Source organism: Budorcas taxicolor, unplaced genomic scaffold, assembly GCF_023091745.1.
Source record: "Budorcas taxicolor isolate Tak-1 unplaced genomic scaffold, Takin1.1 scaffold340, whole genome shotgun sequence".
NCBI lineage: Eukaryota > Metazoa > Chordata > Mammalia > Artiodactyla > Bovidae > Budorcas > Budorcas taxicolor.
In genome coordinates, this window is record NW_026292124.1 from 635 (window position 1) to 12948 (window position 12314).

The following is a 12314-nucleotide window of genomic DNA, read 5'->3' on the forward strand; positions in this document are numbered from 1 at the left end:
CTCCTGGAGTTTGCTCAACTTCATGTCCATTGAGTTGGTGATGCCATCTCATCCTTTGCTGCCCCTTTCGCCTTTTGCCTTCAATCTTTCCCAGCATCAGGGTCTTTTCCATTGTAAATGTAAAATTTACAATGTCCTTTGTATGCAAATGACATTTCTACTTAATGTACCAAATTGGTTATCTAATTTTTATAATATGGTTTAAACAGATCCTTTCTAAGATGACACTATGTAACCTTTCCTTAAGAAGGAACAATATGTGTCTAGGTTGTGGCTTATAAAAAAGGGAGTCTTTGTAACTAAGTCAAATTGTATAGCAGAATCCCAAGTGACCATCATGTTACTTTTAAAATTTGAATGGAGTCAAACAGAAGGTTCAGTCATGAGAAGACACCTTGAAAGCTACTGAAGTATCCAGTGCAGGGGCTATAAAGTCTTATTTCATCATTTAATCAATTGTACTCATTTTGGAGAAAAGACTGTCTTTGGACCAAGATAATTTTACACTGCTTGCACTTTATTTTGCACGGATGTTTCATTAATTACCTCTTCAATTTAAGGGCAAATCTCATTCTGAATACAGCTTTCATTTTGGACCAAACAGTTTGTCATGGCAATAAATAATTATGCATTTAAGAAGAACTGATTTTTGTATTTGACTTAATGCATTTACATTTAAGCAGTTATATACACATGCTTGAATTTCAACTTAAGTTTTTATTTAACAGCATTAGTTTTTGTTTTGTTTCAAAGTACTGAAACTTTTATTACATCCATATCAAAAAGTTGTTCATAGTCTTAATTTCCTCACTGTTTTGTATATGACATAAGTAAATTAATGTGATTACATGCAGGAACAGTTTTGTAATAATAATACATGATGTAGAGTTCAAAATCAAGTATCAGAAGCTGGAAATCCTTTAAGTATGCCTTTAAAAGAAGTATTTTTCAATGGGAATAAAACAGGCCTTTCTTGGCTTCAGTTCAGTTCAGTTCAGTCTTAGAAAATGATGAGGCTTCTTAGCTTAGAGTTATCTGAGTAATTGACAGTTTAAGAAATAAAACCAATTCTTATCTGCGTTTAGTAACTGAAAGTTAGACGTTTGTGTTTGTATGCACACAAAAATACAGATGTCCATATGATAATTTTGAAAACAACTAGAAAAATTCATACCGTGTTAGCAAATACAAGATTATGTGAGGACCACCACAGTTGTTTTAAACTTTTTTTGTTGACTGAGGAAACAGCTGGTGTTAACGAAAATACTCCTAAATAAAGGATGATGAGAATTCTAAAGTTTTAAGAAACGACTGTATCTTCGAGATCGAGGTCAGCAAGCTATGGCCTGCAGGTCAGGTCTGGCCAGCTGCTTGTTTTTGTAAATGCTGTGGGACAATTTTTGCCTAAAGTGAAAGTCGCTCGGTTGTTTCCGACCCTTTGCAACCTCATGGACTGTAGCCTGCCAGGCCCCTCTGTCCATTGAATTCTCCAGGAAAGAATATGGGAGTGGGTAGCCATTTCCTTCTCCAGGGGATCTTCTTGACCCAGGGACTGAACCTGGGTCGCCTCCACTGCAGGTGGATTCTTTACTGTCTAAGTCACTAGAGCCTACTGGCTGCTTTTGTATTACAACCGCAGAGTAATTTCAGCAGAAACCTTGTGGCCTGCAAGGTCTAACATATGCAGTATCTGGCCCTTTGCATTAAAAGTTTACTGACCGTTGTTCAAGATACCTGCTAGGGACACATGGCCTCAAATACAGCTTTTGGAGAACAAAGTCCAATCGTCATTTAAAGTGAAACAAAATCACATGTGCAGAAAATACACAAATGTTCATTTGGAATATAACTTACAAGATAAAATCAGTAGATGGTTCTTTTCAAAACAAATATTTAATATTTTAACTTTTATAGGGAAGAAATTGAAATAACATACTTATTTTTACTGTTGATCATTTTACAAAGGTGACAAAAATACAGAAAATTCTGGGCAACTCAGTGAAAAGTGTAACATTGGACATTTTCTTCAGCTTTCCACTTTAATGGCCGAAGATACCACACAGACTTGTGCGATGTCATCGTATTCATATGTTCTCTTTAAGAATGTGTCTGTTAGTCTTAAGCCGGAGACGCTCTATTGAGAGAAAAACACAGACCCAAGTTTTCATTCATTGGTAATGACCAGAGAAAGAATGGATATAATAAATGACTATGGGTTAATAGCCTCTAAATACTGAAATTACTGAAAAGATAGCATACTTGCAGTCCTTGCACTGAAGACAGTAGTGTGAGGGCAAGGCAGAGAGAGGAACTTGGATGGAGCTTTCCAAGTTGTCTTCCTGAAATGCCACACCAGTGGATAGAATTGGTATTGCACATTTCCAAAACAAGATCCATCGTTCTTTCACTGCTGGAGGAATCAGAAAAATAGGAATAAATCTTGTTCCTTTCACAAAGAGATACTGCAATATTTCTAAATCACACTTTGAAAACAAGATCCATCGTTCTTTCACTGCTGGAGGAATCAGAAAAACAGGAATAAATCTTGTTCTTTTCACAAAGGGATACTGCAATGTTTCTAAATCACTATTTCTTTTCATGGTATCCAGCTGCAAACCAGGAACAAATGAAAATCTATCATATCGTTTTATTTCACTTAAGACAGAATCAGGAAAATGAAAGGACACGGTTTTGCTCTGGAGTTTACAGTGGCACTTAGACTAATCTGCCTATCTGGATGTAGGCCTTCTGGTTCTGTTATTGAACACTGGCTCTCTGATGCTGATCTGTTAAAAAGACTTTTGCCATTTCTCTGGGAGACTTCCAGACATCTGTGTCTAATCTTGTTGCTATGTAGCCTTCCTATTTCTGTTAGATACTCTGTGGGAAAGAGAATGAAAACCTGAGGCTGGTCCAGTGCTTTTTCTATTTAATCTATGTTCCTTTACGCGGTGTGTGCTCAGTCGCTTCAGCTGCGTCCGACTCTCTGTGACCCTATAGACTGTAGCCTGCCAAGCTTCTCTGTCCATGGGATTCTCCAGGCAAAAATACTGGAGTGGGTTGCTGTGCCCTCCTCCAGGAGATCTTCCCGACATAGGGATCAAATCCATGTCTCCTGCACTGCAGGCAGATTCTTTACCCACGGAGTCACCTGGGAAGCCCTTACCACGCAGATAACATAGCAAATGACTGGCAAGATTTACAAGTAAAACTATTCAGGTATTCACTTGACATGAAAAAGACTACTTACTTCTCCTTATAATTGATAACACCAGTTCAATTAAACTTATTAACTTAATAAAACACTTTTAGTGAAAGTATGTGCATTGTTTTTAAAACAAAAACAAAACCGAAAGTTTCATAATGAAAAATGGTCTGCTACTCTACCACCACGCTTGACTTACTTTCAACTCTTTAAGCTCTTTTTCTCTCCTTAGTTGGCTCCACATTTTAAAATACTCATTTAAAATTTAAATTTAAACTTGAATTTTAGATGTATTGATTTAATGATATTTAGCTTTTATATGTCTCTGTCTCCCCTCTAAAATTTGAAACGTTCACTGTGTGCCACAGACCAGTTTAGGTGCAATGCATGAACTTCCTCATTACATTTCACAAAAATTCAGTAAGAGCAGATTCCAGGTCTGTGTCTGTGTGTGTTGTGGGTTGGTAGTAATCCCATTTTTATAGATGAAGAAACTGAAGATCTAAGAAATAAGTGCTTTTTAGAAGTGCTTTTTAGAAAACTTATTTGAATTACCAAAAGGTAAAGTGAATACTCAAACTGTTATTTCTTTATTTATTACAGCAGTTTGTTATTTGGTGAATAACTAATTTTTTATAACTCAAAAAACACAAAACAAATAATCCAAAAGCAGACCCATAAAGGGTATATGTAGCACAAAGTCTTTATCCTGTGTTTTTTACTGAGCTCTTATGATATGGCAGGCACTGCACTTATGATGCTGGTAAGACATGATCTCTTTTAAAGTATTTGCAATCCAATACAGAAGAGACTAGTGATTAATTATAGGAATATATCAGTATCACAAAAAAACTATATTACAATTTGCTATGATTATGTGTGAGAAGGTCTAGGAAGTGTCACAGGGTAAATAGGTATTTTGTAATTTTGAAGGATAAATGCTTATCTTCCTAATACCATAAAGGTGTAAGGGATATAGAATTAAAAAGGATTATACATGCAGACTATGATGATTTGGATTCATTACTGTGATATTATCAAAATGCCCCAATGGCAACCCACTCCAGTATTCTTGCCTGGAGAAGCCCATGGACAGAAGAGCCTGGCGGGCTAAGGTCCACAGGGCTGCAAGAGTCAGACACAACTGAAACGACTTAGCACCAAACAGTACTCCAAGGAGCAGCAGAGTGATAGGACTGGGATTTAATCCTAGGTTTTTCTGGCCTCAAAACTCTATGCTCTTTGCTTCTCAATAGCTAGATTATACTCTATTATGAAAGTCCTGTTTTCCAGTCTATGGCTATCCCTTATATTAAATTCATAACTACTTTTTAGTTTCTTAATACTAAAGATACAGCTTAGGTATAAATATGGCCCAGGAAAATCTATCTTATTACAGTAAATCTATAATGTATTATTCCATAAGAACCTACTAGTTCATGTTTAGTACTCTGAAGTGTGAAAGGAGTGTAAACAATGAAATGAACACGGACCTTGAAGTCAAATACACTGGTTTCAAACTCTGATCCCATCTTTTCTAGCTCTCTGAGACTGAATAAGCCACAAGCTCTGAGTTACCTTGCTCTTGCAAAGAATGTGAATAATTAATACCTATCTCACAGGTACAGAAATACAGAAATAAAATATTAATAAGTGCCTAATAGAGTAGGACCTCTAAAATATGTCATATTAGCTACTAGATGAAGTATTCAATGGCAACATCAGAGAAGACTATATGGCAAGAGGAAACTTACAAGAAGATAGCATATTTAAAAGCTTTAAGAAGTCTCTCTCAGGTAAAAAAGAAAGGATATCCATCAACAAATATTGGCATTACCTGCAGTTCGTTATTTTACAAGTAATATGAAAAGGTTCTTCAAGGTTTACAGTATCTGGGATTGCCTCCAAAGACAACCTAACATCTCCATAACCTGGAGCCTATAAGAAAAAGAAATACAGTTAATATACATTTATTATAAAAACCTTGCCATTTTAAAAGAGTACCACAGTCCTACTGTTATCCATTCTAACTTCTTTTGCTGCTCCTATTTGTAAAATAGTACTAGAGACCCTGAGTGTTTTTGTTATAATTACTCCATGTCTAGTAAAGCTGAAATGAGTCTCATAGGCAAATAGTAAAGCAATTTCAGGGGGTTTGATCTTAAGGGGAAGCTTCCAAAGACACTTACTGTAGCTTATAGAAACATAACTCTGCAAAGGTAAGGTTATTGCCTAAACAGGTAGAGGAAGACACTGAAATAACTGGAAGACACTGAGGAAGCAAATCCTGTCTATTTCACAAGATACACTGATGTGGACAGACAGTAGAATCAAAATGCCATGACAGGGTGATAGCTAACGGCTATGTTTTAAACTAGGCCCAGTGGTAATGTCTCTCTCTCTCTCCAATTTTTACCTCAAACAGTAAATTTTAGAACGTATCTCAGCAGGTAATATTCAGTATAAATAGAGGACCCTGTAGCATATTTTCACTAGGACAAAAAAAAGAAGGCTGGTCGCTATCCATACTCTCAGAGTAGAAATTAGATAAAATATCCAACCAGTGTTTACAAGATAATTTGAGTGGGACTCACATGAGTTTCAAATGACTGACATTTTAAACATCTTAAAAAAAAAGAATGAACTAAGTAGGTAAATACAGTATAAATCCAAGAGTTCCAAAAATTGCAAAAAGAAGAAGATAACTCTAATACAGTGGAAGGCAGATAACAATGAGCATGAATTACCATAGGAGGAAACAACTGATATAGTTATTTTAATTTGTTTGGTAAGTAAAAAAGGTATCAGTGAAATTATTAGGTATTAGGTATTATTAGGTATCAGTGAAATTATTTGTTTTTTATTCTCTGGTAATATTAATGCCTTTTATAGTGCTCTGATTTTTACTGACAGACCTAGGGAAATTTAACTTGTTCTAACTATCTGAATCCCCAACATACCAAAACCCCCATCAATGTTTTTTCTAGACTCACCATTCTTTGAAGTTGGCTGGTCTGTAACCTTCCCCTTTCACCTAGATTTGTTTTCCATACTATATCCAATTTTCCAATTACCGTTACTCCCTTAATGATGCCTGCTTTTTCTGCAAACTCCTTCTTGGGCTTTAGGCAGTATAAGTACTGGCGTGTATCCATCGGCTGCAAATATGCTCTTGACCCAAATGTAGTTACACTGAGGGGTGAAGACAGAGATGGAAAAAATTCTCTACACTCTTTTAAAAGAAAAACCATAGCTGTGATTGTTCCTTTGGATAGGACCTGAATGATCTACCATCCAAACATCTAGAATACAACAGGTCAGTGGTTTCAATACAAATGAAAAGAACTTGAACTGAGAAGACTTATTTTTCTTTAATTTTTTTCAGCTGATTAGGAAAATCTTCAGATTCTTTATAATAGAATGCAATCTATTATCTAAAGTATTGGATGTATATCAATTAGCTGAAAAAATGCAATAGAAATCAGAACCTTAAGTATCCTGTCCCTTTTCTCTAAAATTATAAATGAAAATAAAGAAACATACCATTCTAAACTAAGGAATCATTTTCAAAATGAATAAAAGGATCAGGCAAAGAGGGGAAAAATATCGTTTTCCTCTGTGGGGGTATGAGAGGCTACAAACTTTACTGTATTCTAACATAATAAAAGTAAAATTTCCATTCTTGGTTAATAAAATCAGATATTTCTCTAGCTATTACCTTCTTATATATATTAATGTTGATCTTACATTTATTCTTCTTTTTACAAATTACTCATAGATGTGTATTTCATTTTTGTAAAAAAAATTAAATCATCTATTCCTATGCTTGCTCCTTTTGATGTTGAGGGAATACATCATCTTGAAACTTACTGCTCACTCTAACTTCTCCATCATTCCTTCCCATGCCTCAATTTTATCCTTTGCAGGATAAGGATGAAATGGTCCATATTTATCTCACTGAGTTACTATGAAAATTCAAAGAATAAGTGCTCCAGGTACAAATGGTGAAGATCTTATTTTGATGTGAAGGGAGAGCTTGATGGACCCTTAGAGACTTTAAGGGCAGTGAAATTATTTTAGAAGGTAAAGTCATGATGGCTATGTCATTACATTTGTCAAAACTCATAGAATGCACAACACAAAAAGTGAACACGAATGTAAACTGGATTTTAGTTAATAATAAGTATCAATATTGCTTCACTGATTGTAAAAAATGCACCAAGTTAAAATGTAAACAATATGGGACCTTGTAAGTGGGGAGGGCACATGAGAATGCTGCTCTTTCTGATAAATTTTTTGTAAATTTAAAAATTCTCTAATAAAGTAGAGTCTATTAATTAAAAAAATCATAAATCACCCAAGAGAAACAATGATACAAAAGTTCATGTTTTTTAAATAAAAACAAACAGTTCACAATTCATATTTACCATTCTCCAGCTTGGTTGACTGAATTTAATTCTGCTACATTGTACATTATAGATGGCTCCAATGAAACTTTCTCCATAAACATGGGTGAGGTTGTAATATTCTGAATCTGGGCTTCAAGAAATACTTCATCAGTCTGAAAAAAAAAAATCCACCAAAGTATGATGGTGTTTAAAGTATTTACCTCAACAACAATATCTGATTTATTTGAAGAAAAAACATTAACCATAAATGTGATTAGTTCATGCCTGCAAATCAAAGTTATCATAATTAATGCAAGAAAAGAAATCTTTATCCTAACATAATTAACAGGGGCAAAGTCAAGTGTTAGTCAACTGATAAGTTATCAAACAATGGATGGGGGATAACTATAATATTTTTGTCCTGACATCCAAAAATGTTTAACTGGAATTTCATTCACATATATCTTAAATTTTCTGGTAAGTTATTAAAATGTGAAAATGCAATCTAGGATAATGAATACCCTTGTGCACTTAGCATTTCAGAAATGTGTTAAGATAATTAGGTCTTTGTTCTACTATTCAGCATAATTTTTAACTTAATTTTCATTATTATTTCAAATTAGATAGTATAGTGAACAATCTGTTTTATAATCTTATAAGATTTAACTTTATAAAGCAATTATTTTAGTGTTCATTAGTGATTTCCCAGTTTATTGTTAAGTGTATATTTAGGGGAAAAAAAAGTGAGTTATACTTGAAATCTTTGAGTTTTTAAATCAAAGAAAAGGTACTTTGTAGTCTTATTGACAGATACAGCAGTATTTCAGTCATGGGGTAATTTACATATGTATTTTTACATAATTTTTAAAATTCCCTAATTATGCTAAACATTATTCCTTTTATACTATTTTGTTATTTTGGGGGGTATATAATTGCAGGATAACAGACAACTTGCCTCTTTTTTGATACAAACTTATATATAAAATGGTATACTAAGGATATTTTAGAATTACTTTATTCAAAAGTTTCATAGTAATATATATATACAGAAATAAAACAAACTAAACTATGACCAAAAAATGTTGGCATTTAGCTTTTTTAACACTAAATCCAAAAAATGGAAATTATTTGCAAAATCATAACGATGAATTTATAATGTAATGTATTATTATCTAAAACAAAACAGATTCTTTTGTCCTAGGTACATGTGCCCTAATAAAATAGAAATACAATGATTTATCAGTTTAAAAGGTACACATTCAAAGGCCTTTTGTTATTTTTTCTCAAAAAAACAAAAAGTAAATATATCCCATCAATCCATTGCTTAAAAAAAAAAATAACCATAGACCCACATTTCAAATTTAAAAATTCAATTTCTGCATAAGTTTAGAAGAGCTTAGATAAAATGAAAGGAAAAACAAGCAGCATAATGGAAAATTAAGTTAGTTTGAACAGTTAGTATAAAGTTACTTGACATTTAAAAAATTAAGAAATCAGTGCTAAGGCAGTTGTTTTTATTGTGTATATAATATGTTATAAGCAAATGTTGCTTAAATAGAAATTTGAAAATATGATTTTAACCAACTTGGGAAAATTTAATTTTATTCAGTTTACTGTTAAAGGGCCATCTTTACCTAACCCAGAATTAAGACTAAAACCACTGTGCATTTGAAGATGAATTTCAACTACACAGTTCATTCAAAGATGTGAAGGATCACAGACTATTTTATGTTAAGATGTTGAAAATTTGAAGGCTATTTAAACAAGGCTAACAAGGCCTCTTTTAAAAAATATCTACAGAAAACACACTAAAATAAGAATTGTTTCAATATGACAATTTAATCTTTGATGTATATTTTCTCATATAATAAGACAATCAATATAATATAAAAAGTACAAATTATATACATTTTTTCAAAGTCACGTAAGTATATTCACAACTAACTTTGTTTTTCCACTATGTTTTGTATGGAGAGATTAATTAGGCAAAGTCAAAAAGTGGTAAGTAAGAAAAGCATATAAATTTATAATAAAAAATCAAATTACCACAGAACTGAGGTCACTCTAATGGAAAAATAAAAAGAAAAATTAGAAAAATCAGATTAAATGTTAAAGGAAAAGAATAACTTTAAAATAAAATGCATTTCTGCATTTTTTAAATTTACTAAACAAGACAGCATTAGTAAAACAAGGACATAAACAGAAAGTAACACAAAGAAATATGACAAATCATTTTTCTAAAAAGGTGAAACTGCTAAGGCTAAATGAATAGAGAAGACTGCAGGTGAATACTTAAACAGGAGCAAATATTCAAGGGCATATTTTCAGGAGGAGAGGCATATCCCATGCCTTTCTAATTCTTTAAATTCTTACCACTTTGTAATTCTTCATAGATTACTTAGTATGGGTATACAAATATCTGCCACATTCAGGACAGATACTGTATAGCTTCTTCTAAATTTATCTAATAATGGGATCTTACAGTTCAGGGAATGCTAAACTAGACCACTTCAAACAATTGAGAGTTAACAGATTTCATAGTTTGTCTTCTTTTCATATACATATATATATATATATATATATATATATATATATATATAGCTAAAGTTGGAGAAGGCGATGGCATCCTACTCCAGTACTCTTGCCTGGAAAACCCCATGGGCGGAGGAGCCTGGTAGGCTGCAGTCCATGGGGTTGCTAAAAGTCAGACACGACTGAGCGACTTCACTCTCACTTTTCACTTTCCTGCATTGGAGAAGGAAATGGCAACCCACTCCAGTGTTCTTGCCTGGAGAGTCCCAGGGATGGGTGAGCCTGGTGGGCTGCCGTCTATGGGGTCGCACAGAGTTGGACACGACTGAAGCGACTTAGCAGCAGCAGCAGCTAAAGCTGATTATTTCCCACAGGCGTCAGCTCTTTCATCAAACATCAAGCTGGAAATCATTTTTCACCTATGTTCCCAGAGTATAAGTACACTTCATGATCAGGGTGGGTGGGAGTGCTTACACTGTGATATCAAGTCATATCAACCGCTAAGTCACTTCAGTCATGTCTGACTCTTTGTGATCCCATGGATTGTAGCCCACCAGGCTCCTCTGTCCATGAGATTTTCCAGGCAAGAATACTGGAATGGGTTGCCATTTCCTTCTCCAGAGGATCTTCCCCACCCAGGGGATGAACCTGGGCCTCCCGCACTGCAGGCAGACTCTACCGTCTGAGCCACCAGGGAAGCACTGTTATGTCTCCTCCACTAAATCTGAGTGCTATGAGAATAGGGAAGATGTTCAGTTCACATTTATTTCTCTTCAGTACCTGGCACAGAACACTGTGCTCAGCAGGTGACCAAAGGTTTGAAGCCTAGCTTCTTATGTCATTTTTTTTCTCCTAGCAAAGCTTTATTAAACTTGTTTTCCTTTTGGTGATTCACACAGTATTTTTAGATGCAGCATAAGAAAACATGTTTGCAACAAATGTGGGGCTAACAATAGTTGTCAGGTAAGGTCTATGGAATAGTGTAATAAACTATTGAAACTAGTGTGCTTAACTAACTCCCAAATTTCCTAGTTGGGGTTAACAGAATCAGCTTTATGCCACAGGAGGACAGTATTAGTTTGCCTAACAGGTGACACCAAATATGTTAGAAAGGTCCTGAATGCTATTTGCTCACTCCTCATTTTTAAAGAAACGTCACTTTCAAAAGTTCAGAATTTTATGAAAATTTTTTAGCTGAAGTTTGTTGGCAAAGTCTACATTAAAGATTATGTCTATATTTAATGTTAATTGAAAAAGCAAAATTGTTACTATGTTTATAAGAACAGAATATTATATATAAATGAGTAAAGACTGAAAGAGAAAACTGGTTAATGAAGAACCAATTACTTTTTGCTGTGGTAAAATTGTGGGCTTCTTCCTTTCTTCTTGGGGAGTATGTTACTTTTATGTTATTTATGGAATTATTAGCAATTTAAAAAAATCTGCAATTCACCCTTAATATTGGTGTGATAAAACTACTTGACAAGTACCCTCATGTACCATCATATTTCAACAAAGAAAACTTAAATAATTTAGTATGTGCTTTCCTAGGAGTCAATTACAGGAAAAAAAGACTCACCTACATATTTGTTTTTAATTTTCCAAACTATTTTTTCTAATAGAAGAGCTACCAGTCTCCTCTCATACTATGAATGAAATCTTTCCCAGCAAAATAATAAATTAAGACTATTTAAGTACATATATTATTAATAACAAAGAAAGGTAGAACAAATATGTATTATCCCAATTCTCCTGTCCCTCCCCACAAAGAAACATCAACTCTTTAAATATCTAGTAATCTCCTTGATGAGACTGAGTCCTCCCATCAAATAGTGATATGTATACTCTTCACTACATACTCGATGTTCCCCTTGCACCTCTGCTTGGAATGCCTTCACTGCTCTGACACTACACTTCCAGCACCTATTCCTTCTAGACTCTGAGGAGTTCTCTTTCTTTACCATGAAGCTTTCTTAGACTACTCCAAAATCTCATTCCCAGAGTTCCTGTAGCACATTTTTTTGTACCAGTCTCTCTAGTCTCACTATATACTATACTAGTAACTTTTTTATTTTATGCACTTTTTTCTTTTCTCCTGATAGGTTTTTACTTCAAGGTTAGGTTCCTTATCTTAGATGTTTTAGTATGCCCAGTTGTAGCACAAACTTCATAGTGAATAAAAACTCTGA

At 34.0% G+C, this 12314-nt stretch overlaps 1 protein-coding gene across 2 annotated transcripts in view; it reads right to left on the reverse strand.

Annotated features, from left to right (window-relative positions):
• Nucleotides 1–1920: 1920 nt before the first annotated feature.
• LOC128071311 (trafficking protein particle complex subunit 13) overlaps nt 1921–12314 on the reverse strand; it is a 33983-nt gene continuing 23589 nt past the window's right edge. Inside the window, exons 8-13 of one of the 2 annotated variants that reach the window (XM_052664195.1) lie at nt 9640–9657; nt 7633–7766; nt 6199–6397; nt 5043–5143; nt 2260–2407; nt 1921–2134 (exon numbers count right to left, since the gene is read on the reverse strand). In XM_052664195.1, the coding sequence (XP_052520155.1) occupies nt 2027–2134; nt 2260–2407; nt 5043–5143; nt 6199–6397; nt 7633–7766; nt 9640–9657 (708 nt within the window). In that variant the 3' untranslated portion in view covers nt 1921–2026. Of the gene's footprint in view, nt 2135–2259; nt 2411–5042; nt 5144–6198; nt 6398–7632; nt 7767–9639; nt 9658–12314 lie in introns of both variants that reach the window. The other variant, XM_052664194.1, reaches the window with a different exon arrangement.